This window comes from Daphnia pulex, chromosome 7 (genome assembly GCF_021134715.1).
Source record: "Daphnia pulex isolate KAP4 chromosome 7, ASM2113471v1".
NCBI lineage: Eukaryota > Metazoa > Arthropoda > Branchiopoda > Diplostraca > Daphniidae > Daphnia > Daphnia pulex.
Window position 1 is genome coordinate 501,754 of NC_060023.1, and position 27,055 is coordinate 528,808.

The window sequence follows — 27,055 nt, forward strand, 5'->3', positions numbered from 1 at the left end:
TTCTATTGTTACATTGTAACTACAAAAGAAATAATTTAAAAAAATACAATATCGACTTCCAAGAGTCCTGTAGAATCGATATTTATCATTTCCATCGATATTAATCATGCAAATTAGAAGACGACGTGCCGTCTGCTAAAGAGAGTAAAAGTTCGAAAAAGAGAGTAAGATACCAATTTTAAGACTACAAAGAGAAGAAATGATTAGCCCCTTTTTTTTAGAACTCACACGTGTGTGCACGAAAAATAGCACAACAAATAATCACTAAAATGTGGATGTGGTGTAAACTCTGCTAATTGGCTCTTCATGATCTTCACTCTGGACATACTGTTTGGTAGGTAGATAAAACTAACGATGCAAATGCACTGATTTCTAGTAGCTTAAATCAGAGAGTTAAACCTGTTCAATGTTCCTTGCAGCTGCTGTTCCTGTTCCTCACGTTTATGTGTGGCATTTGATTTGCCATTTGCTGGCAATGTCAAACCTTTTCCTTTCGAAGTGAGAGCCAGCCATCATACCCACGAGAAAAGTCAGTTCTGCATTGTGCTGTTATTGACTTGTTGTCGGCAGCAATCTCTGCAGCAGTCATCACCTGGGTAATTTGACGATTGTTACGTTTATTCCTGTGACTTGCTAGATATTGTTACTGATGCATGACTTGCACAAATGCATTGTACTACATGAAAAATCTTCATTCCTATTGTTTATTAACAATGAAGGTTTCTTCACTATCTCATTTCCAACTTTTTTCCTTAATAATCCTTGTTGTTTCTGTTAATATTTTTCGTAACAAATTTTTGATTTTTAATTTAGATAAACAGCATCCAGGCTCTAGATTGGAGAAACTACCGATGTCGTTGTCGATCGAGTGGCACGGATCTCTACTTCCCATTTCTTCAAATGTCCTCGTCAGTGTGACTGTGGGAATATTCACGAGGACACCCTTATTTCCCTATCTCGTCTGATGGAGTCAACGAGTCAACCAGGCAGAAAGGTAGGACTAAATTGATCTCTATTCTTCCTTTTTGACTGTATGGTGAGTTTAATTATTAAAACTTGACGTAGTACAGAGTAGGATTATTTAGGAGCTAGGCAGTTAACTGAAAATGTTTATTCTTGCCGCTTTTGTTGACTCAGCCAGCAGGGTTTATTAAAATAACACTTTTGTATTACGACTACATATCAGGCTTGTTTTGTATCTCACAACTCTGGTGGTGGGTTTAAACAATCAAATTCAAAAACATTTGAGCTTTAAACACGTCAAGCAAAGTGCAACTAAAACATTTTATGACCAAGAGGGACCTCTGCTGGCACCTGCCCGTCCACAATCTTGACTTGTAGCCAAGACAATCGAGTACACTACTAGTCTACTACATTAGAATTTAAAATCACAATCTTCCAGTTCTTAATAGCATCCGGCCACGTTTGAAGGCCAGTCACAGACGCCAATTTCCTCCCGATAAACCAAATCAGAAGCGCAGTTCTACAAACAAACCAAGAATTAGATTGATTTATCTTTGATTTCAATGTCAGAAAACTTACGAAAAGGTAAGCGTTGCCGTTTGAGCAGGTGTAAAATGTATTGGAGCAGCTGGATTCCGGATTGGGGTAGTTGCCGTTGGCTTTACCAGCACAGCTGAAAGTTGTCGGTGATGGGTTGGTAATGGATGTCGTAGTGGTTGGGGTTGTTGTTGCCTCGGTGGTTGGTGTTGTTGTCTTCTGAGTCGTCGTTACAGTCGTCTCGGTGGACGTCGTTGTTGGGCTTTTTGTTGAAGTTGACTGGGTAATAGTTTGAGTTGTTGTTGGGGCGTCGGTTGGTGCGTCGGTTGGTGCGTCGGTTGGTGCATCCGTCGAAGCTGTTTGAGTTGTTGTCGGTGTAATTTTAATTGTTGTCGTCGGCCGAATCATCAAAGGGGTGGTGCTAAAGTCGGACCCTGGTGCGATGATTTGCTGGACCCACGCCGAATAGGAGCTCAATCTTGTGTAGCCGGTCGGACGGCCCGACTGGCAACCTCCGTGGAAGGAAGCGATCCCGATCTGTGTCCAAGTTCCATTCGGCTGTCTGAAATTCAGCGGCCCACCGAAGTCACCGAAGTCACCGAAGCCACTGTAGTCACCCTGTTTGGATGTAGGTAACCAGGCAGTGAAATGATTTCACATTGATTTTGGTGTTGCGAATCTATTAATAATCAAATGGCTTACTTGGCACGGTCCGCTACCATTGGCTCTACTAGTGCACACCATATTTCCTGTGATAAAGTTGTAGTACCAATCGCATCCGTCATTGGAGATGACCGGAACCGTCACTTTGCGGAGTACCACACTACCGCTAGCACCTTGAAGTAAAAAGATGCAATTCCTGTTAATTATTGCACACGTTTATGTTTTTGATAAAAAGTAGAACCCTGTTCTACATACCGTCAAAAGTGGGACCCCATCCGGCAACGGTGGCATACTCGCCAGCGTAACTCGGCCCGTTGGGAGCGGCCAAACAAACTGGGCGGATGTATTCTGTTCGATAATAGAAATTGTTGCGTGTTTTTAAATTCAATTTGAACAAATCGCGCAACAAATATTTAATCAGTAAAATTGGTATTATACGGGTGAAGGTCACTGGTGTAGCGAGATAGACGAGAGCAATGTCGTTATCGAACGTGTATGGACCCCATCCACTGTGAACCAATAGGCCTTTTCCCTCGTACATTTTGGCATTCGCCTCGGTGAGTAAACTCGAGCGATTGTGCAATCCCAGGTAGACGAGGATCGACTTTGTTTTTCCGCTGTTTAAATGCGGCCGGATCGAAGCAGACCAAAGAAATTTATTCAATGAATTAGTTCGATTAAATTACAACATGCGCGATTAATATAGAAATGGAAAGATTCACTTTCTGTTTGTCGCAAGGTTCGCTGAAGTGAGAATCCATCGTTCAGATACCAAACTTCCTCCGCCGTTGTAAGTGGCACCACTTTCCATTTCTACGTGAAGGTAGGCTTGCCACGGAAATTCGTTGGGGGCCGTTTCTACTCCACCGGCGATCTTTCCGTCGGCCATCCGGTTGACATCATCGGACACTCCGCAATCGGCAAACGAAGATTTCTCCACTTTATGGAATATAATTAAATGAAACAAAACATTCATGTGCATATAGTACGAATGATTGTAACTTACCATTTGAAACAGCTGGATCGTTTAAAGTTGTTGACGACAGACCCTTGACGGAGAGCGGATGAACGACGACGTTAGTAACTGAAGACGCCAACGGAATAACCGAACAGAAACCCAAAGTGGCCACACCCAGACAGATGCTGATGACCATTAGGACAAAGTTAGATCTAATGCTTTTGACAGACATGTTATTCAGCTATGAAAACAGGAGCGAATGACGCGCTGACTCTCAAATTCAACGTTTCTTATATAGCCCTTCGACTCGACTGGATTATTCACATACGCAATAAGCCAATATAGTCTAGGGGATATTTAATCGCAAGGTTCACGAGGTAATTATATTCCTCTAAATTGTTTACTATTACCTTTTGAAAATGCCGCTTCTATTGATCGTGCAATATTGTGAAATTGAAACGTTATTCTGTTGATCAGCACGTTCGTTTCATCTTTATTGGCTAGCAGCGCCAAAATCCCAACTTGTTGTTTACTGCGCTCGTTATTTTCCTTATTGGGGCCTCACATTCTTTTTAAATTTTTGGCTGGTGATTACCTTTGAAACTCTAATCACAAAAGAAAAATGGCCTCTTTCAACTCTCGTAATAATAACACGATTCAATTCGTTTTACAGCACCGCGCGAAGGGCATTATGTACGATAAGATATGAAGATGATAACATTGCCAGGTTATTTGTTTTTTTTTCTCCCTACTGGTTTTATTTCCCGTGTTTGAAAGTATTTAAAAATATTTGCAAATAAGGTTAACCTTGGGGGAATTTGGGGATGTTTGGCCTTTAATTGTCGTAAATTAATTGTCGTTCCTTCCACGGAGTTGAAGAAATGGTTAAGTGGAGAATCATGAAAACATATATTTTTTTGAATGCGCTAAATGAATCATTTTTAAAAATACAATATTGATTTCCAAGTCCTTTAGGATCGATTTTTATCATTTCCATCGATATCAATCATGCAAATTAGAAGACGATGTGTCGTCTGCTTTCTCTTGTTTCTTTGTTTGATAGTTTAGAAAGAGAGACCATGGAGAGACAAAGGACAAAGTTTTAAGATTCAAGGAGAATGGTATAGGAATCTTAGACTCTTAAACCATGACAAGGAGAAAGAATGATTAGCCCCTTTTATTGGAACTTACACGTGGCTGCACGAAAAATAGCACAACAAATAAAATCTCGAAAATTTGGTTGTGAACTCTGATGTCGTGGCTCTTCAACGACACCTTCACTCCATACTGTTAAATAGGTAGATAAAACTAATGATGTGAAAGCAATGATTGTGGAAGCTCTAATTGAAGAGTTCGAATTCTGTTCAAAATTTGTGAAGTGGTTAGTTTGCGTGGCATTTGATTTGCCATTTATTTACACTGGTATCCTTTTCCTTTGCGCAGGTTGGAGGTGAGAGCTAGTCATCATAACCAAGTCATAACGACAAGATCAGTCAGTTCTGCATTATGCTGGTATTGACCTGTCGTCAGCAGAAATCTCAGCAGTTTCAGTCATCACCTGGGTAATGATATTTGTTATTGTTTCTGTTAATATTTTTCGTAACAAAATTATTATTTTTTATTAAGAAAAACAACATCCCCCTTGATTGGAGAAATTACCAATGTCGAGGTCATCCTGGTGGAATCAACTTTATATTCTGTGAATGGCCGGAGTGTGGACTGTGGATGACTGATGGCTATCTTTCCCAGGCAGAAAGGTAGGACAAATTCATCTCTATTCTTCCTCTTTGACTGTTTGGTGAGTTTTATATTGATCTCTATTTTTTATAAATCTTGACATAGTACGGGGTATAGGATTATTCTGGAGCTAGGCAGTTGACTCAAACTCGTTTCTCTTGCCGTTGACTCAGCCAGGATTGATTAAAATAACTCTTTTGTAGAACGACTACATATCAGGCATGTTTTATTTTGTACCTCACAACTTTTTCTGTGGGTAAACCATCTTATTCGAAAACATTTGAACTTTTAAACACGGCAAGCAAAGTGCAACTAAAACATTTTATGACCAAGAGGGACCTCTGCTGGAACCTCCCCGTCCACAATCTTGACTTGTAGCCAAGACAATCGAGTACACTACTAGTCTACTACATTAGAATTTAAAATCGCAATCTTCCAGTTCTTAATAGCATCCGGCCACGTTTGAAGGCCAGTCACAGACGCCAATTTCCTCCCGATAAACCAAATTAGAAGCGCAGTTCTACAAACAAACCAAGAATTAGATCCACTTATCTTTGATTTCAATGTAGGATAACTTACGAAGAGATAAGCGTTCCCGTTTGAGCACGTGTAAAATGTGCTAGAGCAGCTGGAGGCTGGATTGGGGTAGTTGCCGTTCGGTTTACCAGCGCAGCTGAATGTTACCGGTTGGTCGGTGGTTGATGCCGTGGTGGTTGAAGTTGTTGTCTTCTCAGTCGACGTTGTTGTTATCTTTTGAGTTGTTGATGTTGTTGGCCCTGTTGTCGTCGTCGGTTCAGTGCCGTTTGTCGTCGATGAACAGTCGGCTAGACTGGAAACTCTCGTGTGATTTTGAATGAATTCCAGGTGAGCCTGGACCCGTGTAAAAATATTTGGCCCATTGATTCCGTCGTCAAAAGAATTTCCCCTTCCGGCTACTCCGAGGACGAACCATCTGCCGCATTCCGCGTTGTAGAAATTCATCGGCCCTCCATCATCGCCCTTTTCACATACCAACAATACAGTCCATTTTAGATTTAGTTTTTAAAAGCAATTGAAATCAGAAATTACGTAGTGGAAACGATGCCCTTGAGATCCGTCGCTGCAGACGACGTTGTCGCCGGAGAAGTTGCCAATTCCGGCCGCTTGTTGGCACTGGCCGTCGGTCCCAAACGAAGAGATGATGGTCGTTTCCGTTTGGCGCAAAACGGAACTGAAAGAACCGGATGAATCGTGTTGTCCCCATCCGGTGAGGACGACGGAATCGTTGACGTGATCCAGATCATCTTCAAATGGCAGACAAGCCGGTTGAACGTAATCTATTAGGGGGAAACCAGCAAAAAACAAATTTATTGGTTTCGGATTGAATTGAAATTAGATTTTTGATATAGTTACACACCTGTGAAATTGACTGGTCTGGAAAGTGTGACGATGGCGACGTCGCTCTCCACATTCCAGTTCGAATAAAAGACAATTCGATTCCAGACGAATTTCTGATGGTGGCCGTCGTCGTTGTTAATGTCGTGGGCTCCCAGGGTGATGTTCACAATTCTATTCCTTAAATCGTTTTCGTTTTGGACGCAGTGGGCAGCTGTTAGGACGTGTCGATCGCTGATGAGGGTCCCCCCACAAGTGAATAATAGCCCGTCAATATTACTTTTCATTTGGATGTGGGCCATCCACGGGAACTGGCCGGGATGGGACTCACTTCCTCCCGCAATCCTCGACGTGAATTTCGGCCGGCCGCATTCAAATGTTGGCGCTTTATTTTAAAAAATTGAAAAGACAAATCAAATTTCGGAAAATTAATTTGAATTACAATTGACTGTAATTTACCTTGTTGGGTTGACTCGGCCAGGAAAGCCAAAATGCCTAGAAACAGCAAAACCAAAAAAATCGCAGAGTTGCTCATTTTTCTTTGACTTGGAGAATTTGATATTTTGACAAAGCGTTTGATGTTGAACTGATGTCCATCTCTCTGCCCGAGGCGCTTTTATACACGGCAGTCGTGTGCTAATTAATCGACTATACGAATGGTATTATCTGGGGCTTTTTTTTGTTACTTAATTTTTCACACCCATTTCAACATCCAGTTGACGTATTTCTGAAAGTGCCGTGCCGTCTGAATTCCAAATTGCCACATCCCTTAGATAATTTCCCTGCGGCGACTCAAATGAATTTGATTCAACTCCTCTGAAACGACACTTGATTTTTAAATAATTTTTGATGAAACCCAGATTTCAGCTCGAAATGACTCACACTATTTTGTATCATTAACAATCCGTCTATCCGAAATTCCGGCTTCTGCAAGGCTTATAAGGGGGCAATATAATTATTTCGGCGGGGAATTCAAATGTCGCAGATATAAATGAATATCAGACTTTTATTAAAGGGGAATGTTGTGCGCAATATGTTTTTCAAATGAACATTCTGCTGTTTAGTAGCGCGCCGGTCTTAGTTCTTTTTATGGCACCGAAGATTACAAGGGGATTATTGCGCTTATCTTACGAGCCGCTCATTTCATCACGGCAGTTTGGCTTCGTCACTTTATAACTTCCAATTTTTGACGCGGTATATTTGATTCAGACGAAAATTTGAGACAAAGAATGAATCAGTTTGGCCATTATTATGCGGTGTATTTATTCAATCGTGAGCGTATCATTTGTCGTCGACAGTTATATCATTATCTATACATTGTTTAGGTCGTTTGGCCGGAATTAAAACGAGTGGATATGCATATGTGCGATGGCTGATTTCAATTGTTGCTTGAGTTGAGTGCTGTTTTAATTGCTCTGTATTAAACAACTCAGCAGGAAACTGATTGAAACGAGCGACAGGGACAGAAAGGAAAAGGTTTGACTGCTGCCGGAAGATGGTGCGGATGTTGTTGTCCTAGCGGAAGTAGAGCTAATAGTGACTGTGCTGCTGCTGGATGGCGCCGTTGTTACTGAAGTTGTTGTTGTGGTTGGAACGTTTGTTGTTGAAGCTGCTGTTACAGCTGGTGTTCCGGTTGTGGATACTGTTGTTGCAGTTGTTGTTGTTGTGGCTGGTTTTGTGGTTGTGGCTACTGTTGCCGCAGTTGTTGTTGTATGGGCGTCCGTCGTGGGATCCGTCGTAGTATCCGTCAGGGCATCCGTTGTAGTGTCAGTTGGTTCATCTGTTGGGGCGTCGGTTGGGGCGTCGGTTGGGGCGTCGGTTGGTGCATCGGTTGGTGCATCAGTCGGGGCGTCGGTTGGTGCATCAGTCGGGGCGTCGGTTGGTGCATCGGTTGGTGCATCAGTCGGGGCGTCGGTGGGGGCGTCGGTTGGGACTTCTGTTGGGGCGTCGGTCGGGGCGTCGGTCGGGGCGTCGGTTGGGGCGTCGGTAGGGGCGTCGGTCGGGGCGTCGGTTGGGACTTCTGTTGGGGCGTCGGTCGGGGCGTCGGTCGGGGCGTCGGTTGGGGCGTCGGTCGGGGCGTCGGTTGGGACTTCTGTTGGGGCGTCGGTCGGGGCGTCGGTCGGGGCGTCGGTTGGGGCGTCGGTCAGGACCTCCGTTGGGGCGTCGGTTGGGGCGTCGGTTGGGGCATCGGTTGGGGCATCGGTCGGGGCGTCGGTCGGGGCTTCCGTCGGTGCATATGTTGAGGCTTCGTTTGTTAGTTCTTTTGCAAGGTTTTCCTCTGTGAGCTCATTCTGTAGCATAGCAAAGGGCTGAACGACCTGCTCCATAAAATTTACAATTTCAAATCAAAATTGATAACAAAGGAATCACCCAATAATATCAGACGATGCTGCATTCAGATATCAATCATAGTATATTCAGGTATCAGGTATACCTTGGCACGAATCTCGGGTGAAAGGACGAGCTGCTGCTGGTTGATGTCGTAATAATCACCAGCAGAGGCCGAACGAATAATTGAACAAGAACCCAAAGTCCCTGTTAAAGCCAAGACAGCCATGGCTATGAGAACCACCAAACTGACATGAGAATAAGACATTTTTTGGGATGCGGGTTAGTTAGAAAACAATCGCGTAACAACTACGGAGCGCTCGAGTTGATTTCCTTTATATGTATAGCATTGAAAAGTGATACAGGATACAGCTTGTACTATCTAAATGGTGTATGACTGTTTCAAAACTAATCTGACGTGTATTTAGGTTTATTGCCATGTTATAAAAACTGTTGAAATCGTGAACTGCATGTAGCTATTAAACAGTTAGACATTTTGTGTTATCGCTAGAAAAATACGTCATCGTAACTACACCGTCAATGCAACACATCTAGCTAGTCATCTATTAAGCTAGCTTTTTAATAATGACTCTACATAAGCTCACTCAGGTTAATATCGTAAATGATAGCTGGGAATTCAAGTGTTGACACATGCGCGACAATTCTTTTAGGTGACGACTCTTCTCCCCAAATTCAGAATGGACAAACCTGGCATTGTAATTAGCTGCATTCGGGTTGAAATAATTAAGCGTATTTTACCCTTCGGTCCCTAATATAGGCTACAATAGCAACCCTCATTGCCTGAGAAATATCAAATGGCGCTGATGCTGGAGAATAAACCGTAGTGAATCCACAATCTTCAACAGTATAGAGAACATCATTTCATTATTTGAGGCCATTTGATATTTTTCAATTTTTAAAAATGAAAGCTACAAACGTTTTCTAAATAGTAACATTTTGGTCCATTATTCTGTCGCCTCGCGGGAGAACGGACCTATTCCTGTTGCTTATCGGAACGAATGAAAGTAGTAAGAATGACCCGTTCGGTGTCTGTTGAGTCAATGCTTTTTTTAAGATACAAGGATACCATATTTCTTTCAGTATCTTGTGATAGGCTGTACCGATTTTTCTTATCAGACTGGTCAGTACAACAAATAATCTAGCTGCCTAGTCGCCATTTTAGCCTCAATTTTTTTTGTTTTCACAAAACATTTCGGCAACATTTCAGTTCATCTTTGAATTGAAATCACCGAATAAAGCACTATGCAGCTGCTGTCTGGCATCACAGAACCCACGAGAATGTCAACTTAATCATTCTAAAATGAATTTAAAGGATGGGTTCTGTTGCGCCTTTTCTTAATCTTCCTTGATTTTTTCTGGGGCAGTTCAGAAGCAAATGGGAACTGGAACTGCCATTATTACGTTTGCGATATCAGATTGAGCTTATATTTTAAAAAGTGAACCATCTGTGAACGTATCCGCTCCGCTAACGCTGGCATTGTGGAAAATTAAATTACAAATTAAATTGAAACTTTATCGACGTTTATGGACTCAGATGATAGCCTGTAGAAAAAAGATAGCCAAATGCCCAAATGGACGTTATTAATTGAACAGATTGAAGGATAAATCAAACTGAAACCATAATCTTTGAAAACTCGTCTGTGTATGGAATAAGAGAAATTATTTTTCATAATGTTTTATTTATTGCTCGATCATGAGTACAATATGTTATACACCCAAATTAAAATAGGAAATTTGACACCGAAACTAAAATTTTGTAAGGTATTTGTAGTACACACGTTGTTCATAAACTCAATGATTCGGTTAATGGTATGTGAATTAATGCTGTCCAATCGTTAAGCTGACCAGGAAACTGACTGAAACAAGCGACAAGGAGAGAAAGGAAAAGGTTTGGCTGCTTGACGACGGTGTCGTAGATGTAGTAGCAGGGGTTGTTGTTTTGATCGTGGTTGAAGTTGCTGTCGGACTCGTTGTTGGTTTCGTTGTGGAAGTTGTTGTTGTCGTGGTTGGTTTAGTTGTGGAAGTTGTTGTAGTTGTGGTCGTCGTTGGAAATGTTGTGGTTGTTGGTGTAGTTGTGGATGTTGGATTAGCTGTGGATGTTGGAATAGTTGTGGTTGTAGTTGTGGTTGTTGGTGAAGTCGTGGTTGTTGATTTAGTTGTGGTTGTTGGTGTAGTAGTGGTTGTTGGAGTAGTTGAGGTTGTTGGTGTAGTAGTGGTTGTTGGAGTAGTAGTAGTTGTTGGTGTAGTAGTGGTTGTTGGAGTAGTAGTGGTTGTTGGTGTAGTAGTGGTTGTTGGAGTAGTTGTGGTTGTTGGTGTAGTAGTGGTTGTTGGTGTAGTAGTGGTTGTTGGAGTCGTTGTGGTTGTTGGTGTAGTAGTGGTTGTTGGTGTAGTAGTGGTTGTTGGAGTAGTAGTAGTTGTTGGTGTAGTAGTGGTTGTTGGAGTAGTTGTGGTTGTTGGTGTAGTAGTGGTTGTTGGAGTAGTAGTGGTTGTTGGAGTAGTAGTAGTTGTTGGTGTAGTAGTGGTTGTTGGAGTAGTTGTGGTTGTTGGTGTAGTAGTGGTTGTTGGAGTAGTAGTGGTTGTTGGTGTAGTGGTGGTTGTTGGAGTAGTAGTGGTTGTTGGAGTAGTAGTGGTTGTTGGTGTAGTGGTGGTTGTTGGAGTAGTAGTGGTTGTTGGAGTAGTAGTGGTTGTTGGTGTAGTAGTGGTTGTTGGTGTAGTAGTGGTTGTTGGAGTAGTAGTGGTTGTTGGAGTAGTAGTGGTTGTTGGAGTAGTTGTGGTTGTTGGTGTAGTAGTGGTTGTTGGTGTAGTGGTGGTTGTTGGAGTAGTAGTGGTTGTTGGAGTAGTAGTAGTTGTTGGTGTAGTAGTGGTTGTTGGTGTAGTAGTGGTTGTTGTTGGATTCGTCGTAGGAGTTGTTTCCGGATTAGTTGAAGTATCGTCTATTCTCTGTTGAATATCCTGCAAGACAAACGCGATAATTAATGCATCACATTTCGCTTTCGGTTTTAACTGATAGGACGCTCCTTATTAGACAGCATACGAAAACTACATTATTAATTCTCTAAGAAATAGTTTGACATAAGTTATAACAGTCATACCTTGGGATCCAGCAACTTGACGTTGGAATATTGCGACTGTAAGTTATAAACGTTAATGTCAGACTTTGCCAAGGGAATCGTTAAACAGTGACTCAAGGTGGTCGCCATCAGGAAGATGCTGGCCGTTACGATAGCAGTTCCGAGTGAAAATTTGACAGACATGGCGACGAGCGAATGATCAACTCTGGGGGGAAATCGTCCAGCAGCAACTAATAGACAGCGTCTGACTCTACTTGAAAGCGTCGCAGCATTTTATAAAGAGAGTTACTGAGATAGTGTGATCTCGTGCAATCTTAACTCGAGGTCGCCTATATACTCGAGGTTGGGCTCAAGGGCCAAACCTTATCGAAATAGTTACTGCAAGTTTTTTTTTTTTTTTTTTCGTTTTTAACATCCGGCATGACATTTAGCATGATGACGTTCATTTGCTTGGCTATATCTATTCACACAACAGATAATGTACATTTTACCTGCTCCTCAAAAAATTATTTTATATGACAGTATGAGTAAGTTATGTCGGCTAAAGCCAAATGGCAAATGCCGAAAGAGATAAAGCAAGTGAAAGCTTAGTAAGCCAATAAACTAATAATCAAATTCTATAAATTAACAATGAAATGTTAACGTGTTTTGCTAAGATACTCAAAGCTGAAATTTTGTCTTATGTTTGATCATTCGTGCTGTTTGGCTCAAACTAAATTATATTAGAAATGAAAACTAAGTTTTAATTTTTATATTTTCCTTATTTGGCTTTCGACGACGCCATACTTATACGCAAAATAATCACAATATGCTCAAACACGTTTCCTAATCGAATTCAGAATATCAAGTCACGTTATTAGCCTAAGGTTTAGTTAAACTACGCTTAGTATAGGCTGATACATATAGCCGCATCAACTTGTCAAAGTGACTTTCATCAACTAATTCAAACCGGTGCAGCTGTTAGACTACAGGATAGTATGTAATAGCCTAATCCGACAAAGATCAAATGATATGATGTGTCTGTACCTATACATCGACCTTTCGTTCCGATTTCAACATCCTAAATAAATAGCGTCTACTTCTGTTTCTGTATACACAACTACTGTATATCACTGTATATCTAGTTGTTTGGCTACTGTGTCGAAGATACGTCATCCCGAAAACATTTTTCAACATCGGCTTACAGCTCGGTATTACAGTAAAGAAAACCTACCTTTGAAAAAGTAACACAAGATTAATATGATAGATATTGTCTATGTTTATTCGGCACTTAGTCAATGAATCGCTTAAACAAAACTTATATACAGATAGATATAGCTATAAGCTATAAGGGAATACGTGATAGTATTAAAATTGCCGTCATTTTCTTTGTTTCATTTCGTTTTTAGTTTTATAAATTATACGCCAGTAGGCTAGCTACTATGTGTTTAAGGCTATTCCAATTAGGCAATTATTCGACTTTTTACTGGAGTGAAGAGCTAGCTTAATTGATTGCTGAAAAAAAAATACAATTAGTCTAAACATCAACTCAATTTAGGAATCATTATTCCGGCGAGGCCATCGCAATTTGGAAAGATCACAGATTAATAATAAAGTCACACTATTTCAAATTGCTTGATGATGATGGGCTGGTAGTCTGAAATCGAATTGACCCCAGCAGCGGTCATCAAAACGACAGCGAAGATAACAAAGAATCTATTCAAGATCTTTCCAGACATAATTGCAAGTGCTGGGCGTTGTTGCTTTTTAATAAGCTCCAAATGGTGTGATGGCTTGGCTCTCTCTGCTTCAATGTTTTTCAAGTGCTTTTAGGTGTCGAAACCGGTCAGGGCCTGATGCCAATGGTGTTAATTAGTCTAGATTGTATTATGCTGTTATCTTTGTGAGATTTGATGGTTATTGCTTCACGCGCGGTTGACTCACGACCGAATCTTATGTGCGACTTCATATAATAATATGACGTGCTTTCAGCACGAGCCCAGTTCTTGTTTATTCTAATGAAGATATCATTGGCCTCAACACCCACTCGTTTTTAAAGCAATTATCTTTTTCAAATCCTGCCCAAAAAGCGCTCGACTAATATGTATAGCTAATGGTAGTTCTATTATCTTGTATGCAAGGTATACTATATGTACATTTCACGTTACAGAGCAACGGTAATATAATAAGCAACGTGACATTTTCAACACATTACCGCGTCACGAAATCAACGGTTTCTGCATCCGGCGACATTGAAAGGGTAATCGCATACGCCAATTTCTGCACGGTAAACCAAACCGGAATGACACGGCTGTATGTATAAATATAATGATATTTGTTTATGATTCTCTCCAATAGCTCGGCAGTTGAGATTAATTGAATCAACTTACGAAGAGGTAAGCGTTTCCGTGCGCACATTTATAGAAATTTGCAGAGCAACTGGAGGCCGGATTCGGGTAGTTGCCATCCGTTTTTCCCGTGCAGGTGAAGGCTACCGGTTGATTAGTTGTTGTCTCAGTACTTGTCTCCATCGTCGTCTCATTAATATTTCCATCTTCTGTTGTTATCTCATAGGAAATGGTCGTGAATTCTTCTGGCGTCGTCGTTGTGTTGGAATTTGTAATTGGTGAAACAACACCCGAATAATCACGAATGAAATCGAGTCGACTTCCCACTCGAGTGAACACGTTGATGGGTTTGTTGGTACTGTTACAGTCACCGGAGTCACCTCTTCCGGCTACTCCGAGGACGAACCACCTCTTCAATTCCGCGTTGTAATAATTCATCGGTCCGCCATCATCGCCCTTAAAATTCTGTAATGTTTATGAAGTCCCATTAAAAAAAAGATTAATAATTATTATTACGTTGCAGTTCTGGCCGGATCCTTGTTCAGTACAGATGACGTCATTAGCCGATAACGCCGGGACTTTTCTTGCCGTTTGTTGGCACTGACCGCCAGATAAAACTGTCGTCTGGATTTTACGCAAAACGGATCCGGATGAGTTGTACTCGCGTGAGTACTCACCCCATCCGGTGAGGACGACGGAATCATTGACGTGATTGGTGTCATCCGCAAACGGAAGACAAGCCGGTTGGACGTAATCTAATAATTAGGCATGAATAAATACCCCTGGAAATAATTAAAATCGATTTTGTGATAGGTACCTGTAAAAGTGACTGGTTTCGAGAGAGTGACGATGGCAATGTCGGGCTCCATTGATTCAATTCCGGCCGGAATCACAATTTTCTTCCAGTCGAAAACTTGGCCGGAACTCTCACCAAATTTGATGACGTTAGTACCCAAGGTAATTTTCAAAAGATCATAAATTTTATTAGTCTGGTTGTGAACGACGCAACGAGTTGTTGTCAGGACGTGAGTGTCGCTGATAAGAGTCCCGCCGCAATGAAACAATTGCCCATCAATGTCACGAATAAGCAAATGGGCCATCCACGGGAACTCGTTGGCCATCGTCTGACTCCCTCCGACGATCCTCGACGTGAATGTTGATCGACCGCATTCAAATGTTGGCGCTGCATTACATTCGTGGAAAAAATGAAAGAGTTATCAATTAAGTTAATTACCTTAATTTTAATTTTATTAATTACCTTGTTGTGTTGGATGGGCCAAGAGGAAAACCACAAAGACGGAAGACACAACACTCGACAACTTTGCAGCGGAGTTTCTGTGGGCGACCATATTGGTTATTTCTTTAATTCTATCCCGATTAATTTAGGGTGAAGGACTTGGCTGTTGCTTGACCGATATCTTCTGAAGTTCGAGGCCATTTCAGTTGGCCCTTTAGACGTTCGCTCGCTGCTACGCTAATTCAGCATTCCCTCCGTTTATTACGAGCTCTTATCAACTGCTCATAATCATAAGCTTATGGGATTTAATGAGCATAGAATGCGCAGACAATAAAAGTTTTGAATAAATTTTCAAGTTCAGTCATAATTTCTTTCGTGGATGTTCCGCTAAGCGTATTAGCCCAATAACGTGTGGAAATTTTTTTTACAGTAGTTCCCCTTGAGTGGCAGGCCGGCGCAGGCCCAGTGGCAGCCAATGGACGGAATCGCCAATCAGGTAAAATAAATCAGGGGAATACTGGTTACGTATTACTCTGTAGCAAGTGAACGTTTAAAGAAAAAGACGGAAATTAATTGAGAATTTTTCGGGGGCAGAAAAAGACAAATTGGCAGCGCCGCTTTCAGTTATGACAGGAAGATCGTCTGCAGTACTGCAGTGCACACCAAAATTAGGACTCGTCAGAAGAGTACACGTACACGCCGGTTGTTGGATGAAAATGTCATTTAGAGGCAGAATTGTTCTGGGTAAATGTTTCAGCCATTAAATTGGATGATTACAATAAGTATATGATAAACGAGTCTGTTCACACAAATAAGTTTTCTTTTGTTTCTCCCAGATTCTCCAATGCCAGTCGGTGTTATCCACTCGTTCCCCATCCCATCCCTCTGCACGTGTTTGAAACAAAGTAGCCAAGCAAAGGAAATGTTTCAAATATCACAGGATTCCCTTATCGGTAAAAGAAGTAAGGCATGAACTGTTTCTCGGATTTTTTTACGAGTTCCATGCCTAGGCTGCATTGAAAATTCAACCTCCCACTGCTGAAAAGTATTGATAGCTACAATATGATTTTGTTCCGTCACCCAATTACTCAGCTCAAATACAGCAATGTCAACAAAAAGTCTAATCCTTTCAAGTACAGTGTGACTGCTGGAGTTGTCCCTGCATATGAAGGGAAAAAATACTGACAAAGTGATTAAATCGTGAGCACCAGCCACACATACCGATGTGAACTACCAGGTACTATATTTAGCTGAAATAACAAGAATTCCATTAACAAGTCGATTTTGGAATTAGCATGGATCACAGTTTTACTTTGTGCAACAAAATATAATTGCTGAAGGAAAATGGCCAAAATGGTATCCAGTGATAGGAACGTCGACATTGGTGTTAAAAGTGCGGGATAAGTGACTACGTGTTTCTTCAGGATCGACGGAAATGCAAGTGGCGATTGTTTTCACTGAACTAAGTTACTCGAATAGCCGATGGAATTCAACAGAGTCAGACTTAAAGAGCCCATCTCCTACAACTTGAGCAACAAGATGTAAGAATAACACTTTTGCAACTCTTGAATGTATGTATTCTTGAAGATTTGTATCAGTAATTTGTAATATTTTAACATAATTCCTTATTTCTCTTCTTAGACTCGAGAATCTTTAGATTATGATAGACATGTCCTCAAATACTGGTTCATTGCAAGAAGCATCTTGTTAAATTCAATTCAAATTCAATGGGTGGATACCTGGCTGTATTTCCCCAGGCTTAAAGGTAGGACACATCTCTATTCTTCCTTTTTTACTATTAGGTGACGTTGTTATAAATCGTGACGCAGTTCGGAGTACGATTATTCCTCAGCTAGGCGGTTGACCGTTTTCTCTTGCTGTTTAAGTTGACTCAGCCAGGGTTTAAAATAACTCATTTGTAGAAACGACTGCAGATCAGGCCCGATTGTGTATCTCACAACTTTAGCACCTCCTCTTCGTTGGCCAATTTTGATTGAAACAATTTAATATGTACCCGACACCAGTTTTGGATCGAAATTAAAACGTATTACTATTTCTTAAACCCACTAGTAGCCGAAAGAAGCATGTGCAACACCGTTACAGGAGAAGTGCAAGTTTAAACAACGCTGCTTCCAACGAGAAATAGAAATTAAAATAAGCACAAGCATTTTCTTCTGTAAATCAGTTTTTTTTTTTTACTGGCAGTAATTCTAAAACCCATTAGTTTAGTAGGATTATTGTAGGTTCCTGATGTTCGGTAACGTTGATGACTGTACTCGATTCTACTTGCAACTGCGTACGACGGCGTTTGCCTAAATTTGAAATAATTATCTCACAAAGAAAAGCCAACAGGGAAAGACTTAATCCAACTAAAAGGACAATGAATGCGCCAGTCAAATTTTTCATGTTAAGACGCGTTAGTTTGTTTCCCGTTGCTTTGTTTTCAATTTGCGGTTTTCCGGTACATTGAGGAGGCATTGGGCGGAACCACGAGTCCCAATGGTCGATTAGACCAATTTGTTGCATTTCCAATATCCTTTTTTGAATTATTGTTTTGACACAGTTGTGTGAAGTGTTAGAATTTTAATGAGAAATAGTAGCAGCATATTTTAAATTTAGTTGCTTACCCTTGGGTTATAGTTTGGGTGTAGGGGCTGTTTTTCGGCAAGGCAAACGATGCTGCGATATTCAAGAATCCTTCTTTCGCCAGTTGCAAGTTGCATTTTCCAGTCTTTTTGAATTCTGTCCTGATTACGTCCTTGAGGTAACTTTTGGCCTAGAATAATTTACAAAACGTTATTATGCAACAAGAATAAATTTATTTTACCAAAATTAATTAAAAAACTAAATGTTGTTTTACATCGGCGTAAACGTTTCTTGATCCTGGTGTAACCAATCGAATGCATTCGGACACAACTGGGCAAACAGATTTATCGAAGGAATTCAGCCTGTCTCGTAATTTCGTGTACAGACCCGTCTCATTGGCAGTCTGTTGAAAATCAAAAGTTTTGTTCTATTGTTCCGTAATTATTAATTCGATCGTTTGTATTTGAACTTACCAAAAGTAACGTATTGATGAATCCCGCTTCTCTGACAAGTAAATTGATATCAGTTCTGTCGGCAATGTCGTAAACAGAATTGATTAGCGGCTGATGGATTGGCGTCACGACATAAGTGAAGAGAGTCGACGTGTAGGCCTGGACAAAGATGAAAGCGGCCAGGGTCCACACGCCAGCGACTGTTCGAAATGGTAACCGTTTCGATGTACAGGTGCCGCCTATTATAAGGCAGAAATATTCGTCTTTCTCTTATGCGTATTTTTCTTTAATCTCTAAAGTAATATTGAACCTTGTGATAGCAAATTCCCGAAAACGTACAAATACTCTTTACTGGCTACGTTTACGTCACGGCGACTATTTTGCGGGTTAACCGAAATGTCACCGTCTTCACGTGGTTTGTTTCCTATCGTAAATAATTTGGATTGATAGTCCAAGTAGCGTAGCATTAAAGTCAAAACCGCAATAACGCAAACGATCGATATGCCAAGTCCCAGCCAAACCTTTTCAATCGATTAGTGGATGTATTTGAACGGTGAGTTATTTTAAAAACAAATTCGAGTGTGCAAACCGGCCATTGAAATGGTTTGACGACGGCGTTGATGTTTGCTGATTCGTCAGCGATGGGAATGATGAATGCAAATTGGTCGTATGCCCAAGGCAATGTATAGTCGGACATCTTAAGGCGCCGAGGTGTCAGCGTCACTTCGTGAACCAAAAAATCGCATTGCTGTGATAAACCAAATCACACAAAAATTCTATGTTTGATTTTTGATCACTTTCAAATTTTTTGTGGTTTTCTAGAGATTGAACTTATTGTGTGAAGGAGACGTTCTACAGGCCAAAATGTTATTTTATTCATTTAAGTGCGTCTCTAATCACTTTTATATTCTAGGATGTGTGATTGAATAAGAAATAAACTTAACGTTTTCCCACAGGTAATTGTAAAGTCCTCTTCCGTTTGGTGGTGGCTCCAGCACATTTTCACTCACCGTGACCATTTCATACCTGGAACATGAAAACGGACGTAGTTTGGTCAGTGCATGCAATCAGAAAACCATGAATTGTGGATGATATAAATGAACAGGAAATTCTTTTGCTTTGGTTTTTTAGTTACGTGAAATTCCAGCGTTGTGACAGGGTTTCGAGAATGACACCTCCTTTAAGCGGCCCCGTCAATCCTTTGGGATTTCCACTCCAACGTCTCTGAAATTGGAGTAAAATTGAATGCCAGGTATAATATTGAATGGAGAAAATCTTACCAGCAATTAAGTAACACTAATTTAAACATGCTTTACCCAGATAGTGCGAAGGTGTTTGCCATTGAGGGGATTCGATGTCGACGAGGAGCTGATGAAAATGCTGAACCAAAGGAAGAAAATCAAAAAAGGTAATGCCAAATGCATTGATCTCTGAGGGTAGATTAGACTAACGTCTCTAGGCACAGAGTGAACGCATCCGTCGAAGCTGTGGATGCATTTATAGAGGGTAATGTTGTTCCAATTGCGGGATCGATATCTCTGAAATTGAAATGCAACCATCGTTAGCTGTCTATTCGAGAGATCCTTCAAATTTCGTGCTGAATATTTAACCACCACAGGCTACGTGACATGATATGTTTCCTAAGTATGATGCTTCAGGGGCTATTGCTTAAAATAACATGCATATGAGTTTGGGAACTTGACCGAGATGATCTACTCGTCTGTCAATCATGTGATTTCACAAAGATGTTCCATAATTTATATCTTTTTGGTAGATATGAGATATTTCTCGGTACCAATGCAACTTGACATCATTCGTCGATCGATAACTACATAGATACTGCGAAAGTTTTAACCTTGGCGGTTTCTGGGGGAGGACGAGGTGATGATGATTTTCGTCAGTAGAATATTGCGTGAGGATCGAGATTTTTTAAGGATTTTAAACATTTCTTGTAACAACGCAAGATGGCTATAGCATGGCTTAGACTGTTTTTCAGCCTTTCCACTCTTTTTAACATGTGAGATTAATTATTTTTCTAATAGTTAGTAATTTCTCTTTTACCTGAATCTTGATAGTTGGATGACGTTGAGCTGGCGAAAGCTATCCGTTCCGTCCAGTCCGTGGATGCTAAGGAATATGTTGGCTGTCACTAGGTGACTAAAACTATGTCCGCTAGATGGCGCATACGGCGTATTTTTCTTTTCAGAAGGTTTTCTTCATAAAAATATAAAAATCCTGTTTGGATTCTTAAATGTTACTAAATGTTAATTATTTGTGTGTGAATTTTGTTATTTGTTTGGTATCGTGTAGACTACAATTTCTACTTGGCAATTTCATCTGATCATGTGGCTTGGAGTTGGAGCAGCTGTACATTTTGCCAAAATGTCGTCTCTATTTCCTGTACCTGCTGAACGTTTCGTCAAAAACACTCAGGACAATTAAAGTAAATATGTTGTTTAACTTTCTAACTGTGAGACTACAGATTTAGTTATTTGGTGATTATCTCTTAACTTATTTGTTGTAGGATTTTCAGTTGTGTATTGGAAAAGCTTGATAACTGTATAAACATTTGCTACATTTATTCTGAGGCATTGTATAGCTTAAGATAACTAACATCATTTTTTAAATGTCATTTGAGACATTTTTCCTTGATAGTAATTAAATTTTAAATTTTTATATTTATAGGATTAATTGGTAATGTCTGATCTGAGCTCCTTCGCTGCTGCCCAATGTGACATGGATTTGACGTGGCCACCTGGTTAAATGGTGTTCCTCTTGCCACCTGTACTGCTGTATGTTTCGTCACATGAAGAAACATTTCAGAACAATTGAAGTAATTATTTCAATCAACTTTCTAATTGTACACTAGATAGGTTGATAAAGTAAGATTATTTCTTTCAGAATGACTGTATTTAAATCTTAGGTGAGTCATCTAGTTTCATGTAAATATGGTTTCAACAATAGCTATCAGATAATGTTTTCAGAATGTTTGGGTTAACTACTGAAAACCACACAAAGTAACAATTATTTGTCTTTTCAGACAACATTTCCATTGATGCTGAAGATTAATTCATTTCCTTTTGGTTATAGGTTTATTGTTTACGTTCCCGTAGTTGCCGTCCGATGTGGGACATTGTTGCATCCTATGCTGGTGAAAGATATTTTTGCATGAAGTTGCAACAACATAAAGTAACAATTATTTGTCTTTTCAGACAACATTTCCATTGATGCTGAAGATTAATTCATTTCCTTTTGGTTATAGGTTTATCGTTTACGTTCCCGTAGTTGCTGTCCAATGTAGGACGTTGTTGCAGCCTATGCTGGTGAAAGATTTTTTTGCATCAAGTTAAACTGGCTGTTCCTTTGCAGGTGCAACATTATTTCGTTGAATTGTCATTGTGTCTATGCAGTTTACCGTTTATTTGTTAAAAAGGAACAAAAACAGAAATATGTGGAATTTCTTTGTCAAAAAATAATGAACATGTTTTTGGGATTGGGAAAGGAACGTAGAGGATGTTGCAAGGGGGGATTTGAATTTTAAAAAAATGTCGAGGTTTGCTGTTACAAAGTACCGTTGGTAGATAAAGAAGAAACCTTATAACCTATAATCCCATAAACACACCTAACATTTCCCAAACCCCTTTTAACTTATAATCCCAAACATATATCTTCATATCATTTCCACCACCCCTTCCCTAGATATAAACCCTGAAACGTTTCATGCAACACTTGTAAAATGCAATATAAATGTTACATTTGACTAAAACATTTAAACCTTTGTTTCCACGTAACAAGAAACATTTTGGACGTCGTTTGGAAAAGCAGTGTAGAATTGATCGACTACGCCGGAAATGTCCTATTCGCTTTCGGTAAATCCATGACACCTCAAGAGTTTGCACCGTACTTTGCTGAACTGTTGCCGGCTATTCTTCGCAGGGCGGTGAGTTTATTTCTTTTCTTTTTGTCGACGTGGTGTACAAATGGTTACAAGCATCGAAGGCTCTGAATACGTTTTATCGTGACACAAATATTTTTGAAACCCCCAGGAAAAATCTAGGCATTGGAGGAATCGAGGTTCTGCACCATCATCGATAGCTTCGTGACCCCCGCACAGCCGGCTTCACTGCTTCTTATGCTGCCACGCAACTTGTCTTACTTCACTGACGAGTTTGACCACTCCACTATGACACACCTGTGGTCACCCACCACCGGGACTATGTCCAGGTACCGGACAATTGACTTATTTTTTTTTAATTTTACCACTAGTGAGAGTTAGTCTAAGTACAGTTATACACTAGGACTAATTAGTTTGAAATGATTTTCACTTTTCTTCACAGAACAAATGTGCTTTGTGCAAAGGTACTCAATTTTCTGTTTTATAGATTCCGTTTCCCCCTTATAGTTCGGATGGAACTTAATTTGTGTTACCTTATGTAAATTTTCGTTTATTATTTACTATGTCGGCAAACGTTCATTTTCCAAATTTAAATCGATTTCTTAGATTTTACCTAATTTGCCAGTCGTTAGAGATGGATAGGAAACGTTTCTCTTTTTTCAGCTTCAGTGAAAACTTAACCTTTATTAGCAACTTGGTGCCACACTCAGTAATCGAATTCTTTTACATTCCAGCAGTAGTTGATCAAATGCCACCGTAAATTGCAGATTTCATTTGATAAACTACAGGACAAAATGTAAAAGAACGAGGTCCAGCCTACAGTCCATAGTTGGCCAAGAGAATTTCTGTGTTACTCTCTCGACCAACTACGGAAAGTAGACTGACGATTGGAACGTTGGATGGCCAGCCTTTTAAATGAAATATGAAGGCCATCAACTTGTAAAAAAAGGGCAATCTCAAGGTTTTCAACCTGTGATAGAAAACTATTCCAAGGTTAATGTAGTGATATTGGAGATTTCAAGGTAAACGTAGGGAGATAATTAAATCCAGGGGGACAGCAGCTATTAATGTTTTTTTTCCCCCTTTTTTCAAACTATGGATTTGTAGTGTTGAGGTATATAATTACTGGTGATTGTTGATTTATTATTTTTATTGGTATTCAAATGCGTGCCTTTTTGCGAAAAGTGTCTTATTGATTCTTTAAATTGTCCAGTTCAATCTGCCACGAGTTTAAACTTATAACTTAGTTGCGTATCGTTAGACTTGAACCAATAAGAGAACTTGTAAAGTTTCCTAAAATGAATTGAAATCGGCGCTAATTGAAATCATGTATAGCCTTGATAATTTGTCCGTCAGATGGCTCCGTTGAGTGTTAACAGCTGATTGGTATCTCTCCGTCTAAATGTTTGTCTCCGAATCTGAAAATCGTGAGTTTTTTTATTGAATATTGAGCATCACGTCATGAATTCATAACATGAGAATCTTTTGTGTTTGTAGAGTATCTTAATATTCTAATTATTAATTTTCTCATTAATATTAGATATTTTGGCCATGCAGACACATGGAATGGATGTCGAACGAAGAATCTGATATAGCATACTTTCCCAGCCCACTAGGAGGTTAGTTAGTAATTCCGCCATCATAATAGTCAGTAGAGTGGTTTTCAGGTAATCTTAATTCCCTTCGTTCTCAGAAAAAACTGCAAAATTTCCAAAAGGGTAATGAGTTTTTCTTTGATTTCCTTCCAAATGCTCAACCCCTAAGAATTAAGAATAGAAAGATTATGCAAGCTCAAATATAAGAATTAAACCTGTTTAAAATTTGTGAAATGTTAGTTCCCGACTAGCATTTATCATGTATGCCCCTTTCTGATTGCAGTTTGTTCACACTGATTAACCTTCTTCCTATGTGCAGATTTGATGCTGACCAAGTCATTGTAACTACAAGATATGCAAGCTTTGCTTGTGCTGGATCTGTCATCACAGCAACAATATCAGAATCAACAATTGGGTAATGATGTTTCTTCCCTTTTTTTCGTGTGACCTGCTAGATACGTTAATGACACATGAATTGGGTATTACATGGGTACTTTCAATTATCCAATTATTTAAAGATTAAAACTTTCCCCTTTACAACTTTTCCTTATTTATTTACAAATTTTTATTTTATTTTGATGACTAGTAGCCCTCTTGAAGTTTTAATTAGAGAAATATGATTACACCTTTATGGAATATTGAATAACTTTGATAACCTTCCTGCTCGATAGTATCTAAGAGTCTATTTAATCTGCTAGCAATTTATTTCTGTGAATTAGTTCTACGAATAGAATTAGTTCTAGGAATTCCTCTAAAAATATCCTTTATTTTCTTGTTAGGTAGTAAACGAAAATCTTTTTCAATCCCTGAGCGATGCCCTTAAAGATGTCCACGAGCACGTCACGCTGTCCCGCAACATCGATGGCGCTAACACATGCCGAGTCCTCTAAATGTTTAACCAATGGACAACCGAGAAGGTGAAAGCGGAAAGTGTTAATGTTTTGCCCAAAGCTTATGTTGAGGGTGCAATTTTGGAAGACTACAAGGTCGCATTGACCTTAAACGATGGTTAAAAGGTAAACTGTTATTTCAGTACATGTTTTAGCGATTTCAATTAAAACCTATAATTCATTTCAGCAGATTCAAACTATGTCGTCGCTGTTGTCGGTTGGGACGCAACAACGGATTTGGCTGTCGCTTCTGGTTTGGAAATAGATTCCAATTTTGGTGGTTATCGAGTCAAAACCGAGCTTGAAGCACGATCGAACGTCTGGCTGGTATGAATCCTTGAACATTTTATTTCATATTAATTTTATTGCTTAAAACTTATTGTAACTTTTAGTGCTTAAAACTTGACCAACAATGACTGCCCTGATGTTTGTTGTTAGATAGTACATGAAGTTCTTGTTAAATTATATTTTAATCATTGGGTTTGGACTTTATTTTTATTAGGCTGGAGATGCTGCCTTCTTTTGTGATAGCAAATTGGGTCGTCGGCGTATGGAATATCACCATGCTGTTGTATCAGGGCGATTGGTTGGAGAGAACAATACTGGCAACGAAACATGGATGAACAACTGCAGTGTACTCTTCCCAAGTGCATTCTTCTTCGTATTATCAGTACGCAATCGGGTAAATATTCTGTTTTATGGATTTTGTGTCAATTATTTGTTTTTTATCTGTTTATGTACCATATTGAATATTGATGTTTAAATTATTTACCGCGTAGTTGATGATGGTGTTGTGCTGTTGCCGTTTGTCGTATCGTTGAAGGCTGGCTCGATCACTGGTGTACCGATGTCTCCTGAGTGTGGTGGATACCAAAGCTCCACACCGCTGCCTTACTACACAACGACAACATTCGCATCAACCGGTTACTACACTGAGGCTCACAATTACTACATCACCAAGGCTCCAGAATATTACACCGCAGATAACGCTTCCCCGAGCTACATCATCAAAGATCCTGAGTACTACACCGAGGCTCCCAAGTGCTACACCACCAAGTCACCGGAGTACTACACGTATGTTGCCCCAGCTTACTACACCGAGGTTTCCAAGAATTATTTAGTTCCTAGCTACTACACCGAGGCTCCAACTAATTACACCACCAAAGCGGTTGAATACTACACCGAGTCACCCAATTACTACACCACCAAGGCTCCAGAGTATTACACCACAACTTGTGCTACCCCGAGCCACTACACCGAAGCCCCGAAGTATTACTCTGCCCCAAGCTACACAACTGCAACTGAGGCGGCCAAGTATTACGCAGCCCCGACTAACTACACAGCGGATGTTCCTTCGTACTACGTTGAACCGGAATACTACACCGAGGCTCCAGTTTACTACACCACAACCTACGCTACACCTACTACACACTACACCGAGGCCCCTATGTACTACACTACCAAGGCAGCTGAGTATTATAACACTACTTACGCTGCTCCGACCAACTACACCGAAGCTCCGAAGTATAACTCTATCCCGAGTTACTACACCACTAAGGCACCTGACACACCCTACGCTTCTCCCACTTATTACAGGGACGTTTCTAAATACTAGAGTCGAATTTAAAATTTTAATAATTATGTTCAGATTTGTCGGTCATATCTTAATAATTACTAGTCACTGGGAATTGTTGATCTTTAAAGAGAAATAATTTTTTTTTAACCTGGGTAATCATTTTGTACGACTTGTCTTTCCACCTAAAAGCCTTTAGACATTGCGACGTTTTCAGATTTGTGTTGGATCTTTACTATTTCGCATGTTGGAGATGACTATTGCTATAGTCTTTTCTATAGTCGCTCTGCATTCCGACATGTTCTAGTGTTTGGACGACAGGGCAAGTTACGAAAGAAAAGTTCTGTGGTGTTAACTAAAAAAATGTGATGTAAACAGTTCTGTTTTTAACTTAAGTTGGGGTAAAAAAGGTGTTGTAGATAATGTTTGGTTTGTCACAGCAATTTATTTGAAGAATCTGAAGATGATCAGTCACAAAAATATACAAGTCAAATGCTAAACATTTTTTTATTACAAGTTACGAGACATGGCCAACAAAAAACTTTAAAAGGAATTGCTTTATTGTCCCACCTCCACCCACAATTCCACCACATTTTACAATCACATACATACATACACTTAAGTTAACCCGTTGGCTGCCACGCCATACAACCCGTAGGTTGTACTCTACTATTCTACGCGCCACGTCTGAAGGATCCATGACCAAGGTGGGACTTGCCATTGCTGACAAGTCCGGGCTGACACGGTGACAGGAGAATCCATCACCGCATCGACAAGGGGGAACTTGGTGCATTGCCTAACAGGCGCCTTTCGGCGCGGCCCATGCTAAGGAGCGGGGAGAACAAAGG

The 27,055-nt window shown here is 40.1% G+C and overlaps 7 protein-coding genes and 1 long non-coding RNA gene across 14 annotated transcripts; 2 read left to right on the forward strand and 6 right to left on the reverse strand.

The window, feature by feature from the left end:
* Positions 1–1,096: 1,096 nt before the first annotated feature.
* Positions 1,097–3,390, reverse strand: LOC124196869 (chymotrypsin-like elastase family member 2A). Its single transcript, XM_046592107.1, has 7 exons — positions 3,170–3,390; positions 2,886–3,102; positions 2,602–2,780; positions 2,419–2,511; positions 2,203–2,336; positions 1,543–2,118; positions 1,097–1,483 (listed from the first exon to the last, which is right to left on the reverse strand). The coding sequence occupies exons 1-7, from the start codon at positions 3,351–3,353 to the stop codon at positions 1,406–1,408; spliced, it is 1,461 nt and encodes a 486-aa protein (XP_046448063.1). The 5' UTR covers positions 3,354–3,390; the 3' UTR covers positions 1,097–1,405.
* Positions 3,391–4,213: 823 nt separating this feature from the next.
* On the forward strand, positions 4,214–4,987 carry LOC124196874. The gene is made up of 3 exons (XR_006875857.1): positions 4,214–4,419; positions 4,565–4,683; positions 4,748–4,987. It is a non-coding gene; the product is annotated as an uncharacterized LOC124196874 (long non-coding RNA).
* An 80-nt stretch (positions 4,988–5,067) lies between these two features.
* On the reverse strand, positions 5,068–6,829 carry LOC124196871 (chymotrypsin-like elastase family member 2A). The gene is made up of 5 exons (XM_046592109.1): positions 6,692–6,829; positions 6,255–6,617; positions 5,927–6,174; positions 5,438–5,857; positions 5,068–5,378 (listed from the first exon to the last, which is right to left on the reverse strand). Exons 1-5 carry the CDS (start codon positions 6,765–6,767, stop codon positions 5,301–5,303), a joined length of 1,185 nt encoding a protein of 394 aa, XP_046448065.1. The 5' UTR covers positions 6,768–6,829; the 3' UTR covers positions 5,068–5,300.
* A 792-nt stretch (positions 6,830–7,621) lies between these two features.
* On the reverse strand, positions 7,622–8,828 carry LOC124196873 (serine-aspartate repeat-containing protein I-like). Its single transcript, XM_046592111.1, has 2 exons — positions 8,667–8,828; positions 7,622–8,550 (listed from the first exon to the last, which is right to left on the reverse strand). Exons 1-2 carry the CDS (start codon positions 8,826–8,828, stop codon positions 7,639–7,641), a joined length of 1,074 nt encoding a protein of 357 aa, XP_046448067.1. The 3' UTR covers positions 7,622–7,638.
* Positions 8,829–10,249: 1,421 nt separating this feature from the next.
* LOC124196880 (hepatitis A virus cellular receptor 1-like) lies at positions 10,250–10,987 on the reverse strand (the record flags this gene model as incomplete). The annotated part of the gene is made up of 1 exon (XM_046592130.1): positions 10,250–10,987. A coding segment is annotated over one exon (588 nt), but the record flags the coding sequence as incomplete, so codon positions are not given.
* A 2,769-nt stretch (positions 10,988–13,756) lies between these two features.
* LOC124196878 (chymotrypsin-like elastase family member 2A) lies at positions 13,757–15,378 on the reverse strand. Its single transcript, XM_046592121.1, has 5 exons — positions 15,238–15,378; positions 14,797–15,162; positions 14,496–14,734; positions 14,022–14,435; positions 13,757–13,942 (listed from the first exon to the last, which is right to left on the reverse strand). The coding sequence occupies exons 1-5, from the start codon at positions 15,326–15,328 to the stop codon at positions 13,859–13,861; spliced, it is 1,194 nt and encodes a 397-aa protein (XP_046448077.1). The 5' UTR covers positions 15,329–15,378; the 3' UTR covers positions 13,757–13,858.
* A 471-nt stretch (positions 15,379–15,849) lies between these two features.
* Positions 15,850–26,707, forward strand: LOC124196879 (extensin-2-like). 7 transcript variants are annotated; one of them, XM_046592128.1, is made up of 19 exons: positions 15,856–15,960; positions 16,053–16,169; positions 16,227–16,787; positions 16,858–16,981; positions 19,211–19,307; positions 19,386–19,506; positions 19,575–19,662; positions 20,330–20,407; positions 20,565–20,697; positions 20,940–21,087; positions 21,345–21,443; positions 21,517–22,194; positions 22,301–22,478; positions 23,690–23,768; positions 24,064–24,159; positions 24,524–24,760; positions 24,825–24,961; positions 25,137–25,316; positions 25,414–26,707. In XM_046592128.1, exons 18-19 carry the CDS (start codon positions 25,250–25,252, stop codon positions 26,247–26,249), a joined length of 903 nt encoding a protein of 300 aa, XP_046448084.1. In that variant the 5' UTR covers positions 15,856–15,960; positions 16,053–16,169; positions 16,227–16,787; positions 16,858–16,981; positions 19,211–19,307; positions 19,386–19,506; positions 19,575–19,662; positions 20,330–20,407; positions 20,565–20,697; positions 20,940–21,087; positions 21,345–21,443; positions 21,517–22,194; positions 22,301–22,478; positions 23,690–23,768; positions 24,064–24,159; positions 24,524–24,760; positions 24,825–24,961; positions 25,137–25,249; the 3' UTR covers positions 26,250–26,707. The 7 variants fall into 7 exon arrangements, with proteins under 7 accessions (XP_046448080.1, XP_046448084.1, XP_046448081.1 ...); XM_046592125.1 differs by having other exon boundaries at positions 16,053–16,787; positions 20,330–20,463; XM_046592123.1 differs by having other exon boundaries at positions 16,053–16,787.
* Positions 16,998–24,084, reverse strand: LOC124197695 (ionotropic receptor 93a-like). The gene is made up of 12 exons (XM_046593226.1): positions 24,047–24,084; positions 20,316–20,381; positions 19,706–19,792; positions 19,571–19,634; positions 19,390–19,478; positions 19,199–19,280; positions 18,844–19,002; positions 18,565–18,775; positions 18,276–18,493; positions 18,077–18,205; positions 17,844–17,992; positions 16,998–17,752 (listed from the first exon to the last, which is right to left on the reverse strand). The coding sequence occupies exons 1-12, from the start codon at positions 24,082–24,084 to the stop codon at positions 17,437–17,439; spliced, it is 1,608 nt and encodes a 535-aa protein (XP_046449182.1). The 3' UTR covers positions 16,998–17,436.
* Positions 26,708–27,055: the final 348 nt, after the last annotated feature.

Coding starts and splice junctions, on each gene's coding strand:
- LOC124196869 (XM_046592107.1), bottom strand. CDS start 3,353: ATGTCTGTCAAAAGCATTAGATCTAACTTTGTCCTAATGGTCATCAGC. Junction 3,103..3,169: donor CGATCCAGCTGTTTCAAATG/GTAAGTTACAAT, acceptor TATTCCATAAAG/TGGAGAAATCTTCGTTTGCC. Junction 2,781..2,885: donor AACCTTGCGACAAACAGAAA/GTGAATCTTTCC, acceptor GCATTTAAACAG/CGGAAAAACAAAGTCGATCC.
- LOC124196871 (XM_046592109.1), bottom strand. CDS start 6,767: ATGAGCAACTCTGCGATTTTTTTGGTTTTGCTGTTTCTAGGCATTTTG. Junction 6,618..6,691: donor GGCCGAGTCAACCCAACAAG/GTAAATTACAGT, acceptor TTTAAAATAAAG/CGCCAACATTTGAATGCGGC. Junction 6,175..6,254: donor CAGACCAGTCAATTTCACAG/GTGTGTAACTAT, acceptor TCCCCCTAATAG/ATTACGTTCAACCGGCTTGT.
- LOC124196873 (XM_046592111.1), bottom strand. CDS start 8,828: ATGTCTTATTCTCATGTCAGTTTGGTGGTTCTCATAGCCATGGCTGTC. Junction 8,551..8,666: donor CACCCGAGATTCGTGCCAAG/GTATACCTGATA, acceptor TTTATGGAGCAG/GTCGTTCAGCCCTTTGCTAT.
- LOC124196878 (XM_046592121.1), bottom strand. CDS start 15,328: ATGGTCGCCCACAGAAACTCCGCTGCAAAGTTGTCGAGTGTTGTGTCT. Junction 14,436..14,495: donor GATCCGGCCAGAACTGCAAC/GTAATAATAATT, acceptor CAGAATTTTAAG/GGCGATGATGGCGGACCGAT. Junction 13,943..14,021: donor ACGGAAACGCTTACCTCTTC/GTAAGTTGATTC, acceptor TTATACATACAG/CCGTGTCATTCCGGTTTGGT.
- LOC124197695 (XM_046593226.1), bottom strand. CDS start 24,084: ATGACTTGGTCAGCATCAAATCTGCACATAGGAAGAAG. Junction 18,206..18,275: donor TCATCAATACGTTACTTTTG/GTAAGTTCAAAT, acceptor GATTTTCAACAG/ACTGCCAATGAGACGGGTCT. Junction 17,753..17,843: donor ACCCAAACTATAACCCAAGG/GTAAGCAACTAA, acceptor AATTCAAAAAAG/GATATTGGAAATGCAACAAA.
- LOC124196879 (XM_046592124.1), top strand. CDS start 25,250: ATGGATGAACAACTGCAGTGTACTCTTCCCAAGTGCATTCTTCTTCGT. Junction 25,317..25,413: donor TATTATCAGTACGCAATCGG/GTAAATATTCTG, acceptor TTTACCGCGTAG/TTGATGATGGTGTTGTGCTG.